This window comes from Prosopis cineraria, unplaced genomic scaffold (assembly GCF_029017545.1).
Source record: "Prosopis cineraria cultivar Desert tree isolate PC_DT_omini unplaced genomic scaffold, ASM2901754v1 PC15, whole genome shotgun sequence".
Taxonomy (NCBI): Eukaryota; Viridiplantae; Streptophyta; class Magnoliopsida; order Fabales; family Fabaceae; genus Prosopis; species Prosopis cineraria.
In genome coordinates this window covers 4,239,643-4,242,789 of record NW_026555346.1, presented here as the reverse complement: position 1 = coordinate 4,242,789, position 3,147 = coordinate 4,239,643, and the positions used below count along the sequence as shown (strand labels likewise).

The following is a 3,147-nucleotide window of genomic DNA, read 5'->3' as shown; positions in this document are numbered from 1 at the left end:
CAATCAGCATGCATGTGGTGGAGTTAGATTTCAAAATAGCTCAGGACAACATATACCATCAACTGAAGCTAAACTTCATGCACTGGATATTGGATCGAGATTTCGTAAGCCATATGATTTTAAAAAAGTTAAATTTAAAGTTTATACTGATTCTTTAGATCGAGGCATTGCATCTCTGTTGATGAATGATGGAGGTCCCAACCACCTCCAAGGACAGAAGTTAATGACACCAGATCTCTGCCTTCCTCATATTGGGACGTTCAAATTCAGCATTCACACAGCAGGGAAGTTTTTATCAAGTGCGCAGACTACCTTGCAAAAAGAGGCTCACAAATTGGGCAGTGTCATGATTTATGTTTCAGAACCCCTTCAGGATGTTTAGCTAGTTACTTAGCTGATAGACAAAATGTCTTCATAATTTTCAAGCCTTGCACTTGCATTTATATTTAAAATTATTAACAAAATGTAAACTCAAACGAAGCAAAGTGTTTCTTTGTTTTTATTGCTTATACCACCTGTGTTAGGGAAGCAGAAGCAGATCGCAACTGATAAAGGCAGACGAGCGGCCACTCACCTAGTTACTTTGCGGTCTTGCGGATGGACCCTACGGCTACAAACATCGAAGCAGATAAATGGGGGGAAGGGAAGGATGTCTCAGTCTGAATCTTCAATACTTTGGATAAGTATGGCGGTTGTGGCCAAATCAATCACCCTGAGCCACGTTGTCGTTTAAAATGAGCCTTACATACTCACATCACATGTATAGGAATCTGTTTAACCTACTTCTGTCTATTTTGGTAAGATATCACAGTCTTTGATTTGATACCCCAGAAAAAGAGAAGAATGAATTAATTATGAATTTCCATAAATTAACGAGTGGCGGTTATTATAAGCTTCGCTCGCTCAAAAAAGTAGGAGTGGCACGTACGCAAAATATTGCAATAGCAGTAACTTGGCAATATTTCGGCATTTCTTGAACCGGCCTTCCCGATACTCGTCATTATCGACCATGCGATGAGGCTGGAACAAAGGAAATTTTAATTTTTGTGAATGTGGAATTTCACAGAATGGGGGTTGAAATTATTTTGTTTTTTGTTTTTTTCCCTTTGGGTCTCACCACTTGAAACCTTCATCCACAATTGTCTTTGGAGCCTACGGCTTGACCCGTGCGTGGCCAAGAGCCCATGACCTTGACCCCGTCTTTAGAAATTTGGGAAGACGAAGAGCTATTCGTGAATTAATTAACAAGAGAAGGGGTGGCTTGCGAAGGGATTGACGTCCCTATCTTACTTGCCTTACCCCTAACAGCCTCCATAAAAATTAATTAATTGGGTTTTCCTACAGCGACACGAAATTGCCGTTACATTACATATATGACCAACTTCCCTAACACGACGACCCGGGAACTCAAATCCCCCTCTTTATTTATATAGTACCCGAGATGCGAATCGGGCATCCTCTGCCTCCTCCTTCGTCTCTCTTTCGATGAATAAGTAACATGACCACCAAACCCAAGCCTGAGTGTTGTATGTGCGGCGATTGTGGCTTCCCTGAGGAGCTTTTTCAGTGCAAAGTCTGCCAATTCAGATCCCAGCACAGGTATGCCTCGACGATTTCTACGTGTTGTCATTTCTCAACGAGTTCGACTCTCTTTTGCTCACTTGTATCATCGGTTTTTCAGATACTGCAGTAACCTCTACCCGCGAGTGGACGCCTATGAAACTTGCAATTGGTGTTTGGTTCAGAAGGATGACGTCAAAGAAAAGTCGCTCAATTCTTCGAATTCCTCTTCATCCTTCAAAAATAATGGGAGCACGGGTGATGAGAGCAAGAACAAGAGAATCAAGAACAGCAACGTAAATTCTCCCAAGATCGGCGGTAAGAAGGGCGAGGCCCATGCGAAGAACAAAGGCATCCAGAAACGGAAGTCGCCGGAGGCGAGATCACCGTCGCCGCCGTCCTCGGTGCTGATATCGCCCCGGAAGAGGATCGTGACAGATGGCGGTTTAGAGGAAAGGCTGAGGAGAACCAAGTCCGAGGATATATCTAACACGAGCAGGATCATCACGAGGCAGGTCTTCAGGAATAAAGTGAGGAGGTACAAGCTTTTGGATGAAGTTTCTAGTTGAATAGACCAGTTTTTTTTTTTAAAAAAAACAAAATAGATTTTTCTGTAAGAGACGATGAATACATAAAAACAAGGTCATGCGTTTTTGTTTCTTCTGGGTTTTTTCTTGAAACTCCTTGTCCAGGCACAATGTATAGTTTACGGAACCCACGGGCGAACTGAAAGGAGACGACCCATCAATGTAACCTTTTTTGTCTTGACTCATCAGTCATTACTACCAGAAAATAAATGACTGTTTCCATTTCACTTTCGTTGTGGCTGTAATTTAATTTGCAAGGAACTGTAGGATTTAATCCGTCGACTGGATCCTTAAAGAGTGCAGTTTCAAATATGGGAGTGGGATCAAACTGGTGTGATGTGGATATGGATGTGAGTGAGTTTGAGTGGCAGTGATATATGATGCACCGTAAGCTGCAAGGCGGATGGGACTTGAGAGGGATACAGCGTCCTGTGAGTCCATAATTGACGGCCAAGACATTTGTTTCTACGATGACTATCATACGCTACGCGTCTTTATTTGCGTGCCAAATGAGTCCAAAGTCCGAAGGGGAAGGAAGAGAGAGCGATTGGAGAGCCGGGTAGAAATTTCGAGGCAACTTCTTCTGCACTTGCTTTTTAGGTGTGCTTCCAGACTGACAGAGATAGTCAATCACAGGGAGGGGTCAAGGTCAACTGCTGGATCTAGACGTTATAGTCTTATAGATGCCTTTTGTGGTTTTTACGAATTTAGATCGAGCATTGCATTATTTGATTCCTTGGATGATATAGGAAGGCATAGCAGTAATTTTGGAGCTAATTGGGTAAAAAGAGAATGATTCTTTAGAATAAGTTGACTCGGTAAAGTCCATAATAGAAACTTAGGCCAAATCAGAACCATACGAATACATGAACAGCTAACAATTTACTGTGCCCATGGGATGTTATTGCTCCAAGCATCCCTCCAAGCATCCCCTTGTTTCAAGGGGCTTTGCTTTTTGAAAATTAGGTTGATAAAATTCTGGATCAATCAGACCGTTATG

General features: G+C 42.4%; 1 protein-coding gene across 3 annotated transcripts; it reads left to right on the top strand.

Moving 5' to 3' along the window:
* The first annotated feature begins 1,308 nt into the window (after positions 1-1,308).
* Positions 1,309-2,923, top strand: LOC129294150 (uncharacterized). 3 transcript variants are annotated; one of them, XM_054932303.1, is made up of 4 exons: positions 1,309-1,599; positions 1,682-2,098; positions 2,253-2,309; positions 2,415-2,923. In XM_054932303.1, the coding sequence occupies exons 1-3, from the start codon at positions 1,499-1,501 to the stop codon at positions 2,263-2,265; spliced, it is 531 nt and encodes a 176-aa protein (XP_054788278.1). In that variant the 5' UTR covers positions 1,309-1,498; the 3' UTR covers positions 2,266-2,309; positions 2,415-2,923. The 3 variants fall into 3 exon arrangements, with proteins under 3 accessions (XP_054788278.1, XP_054788276.1, XP_054788275.1); XM_054932301.1 differs by lacking the exon at positions 2,415-2,923 and having other exon boundaries at positions 2,253-2,378; XM_054932300.1 differs by lacking the exon at positions 2,415-2,923 and having other exon boundaries at positions 1,316-1,599; positions 1,682-2,378.
* Positions 2,924-3,147: the final 224 nt, after the last annotated feature.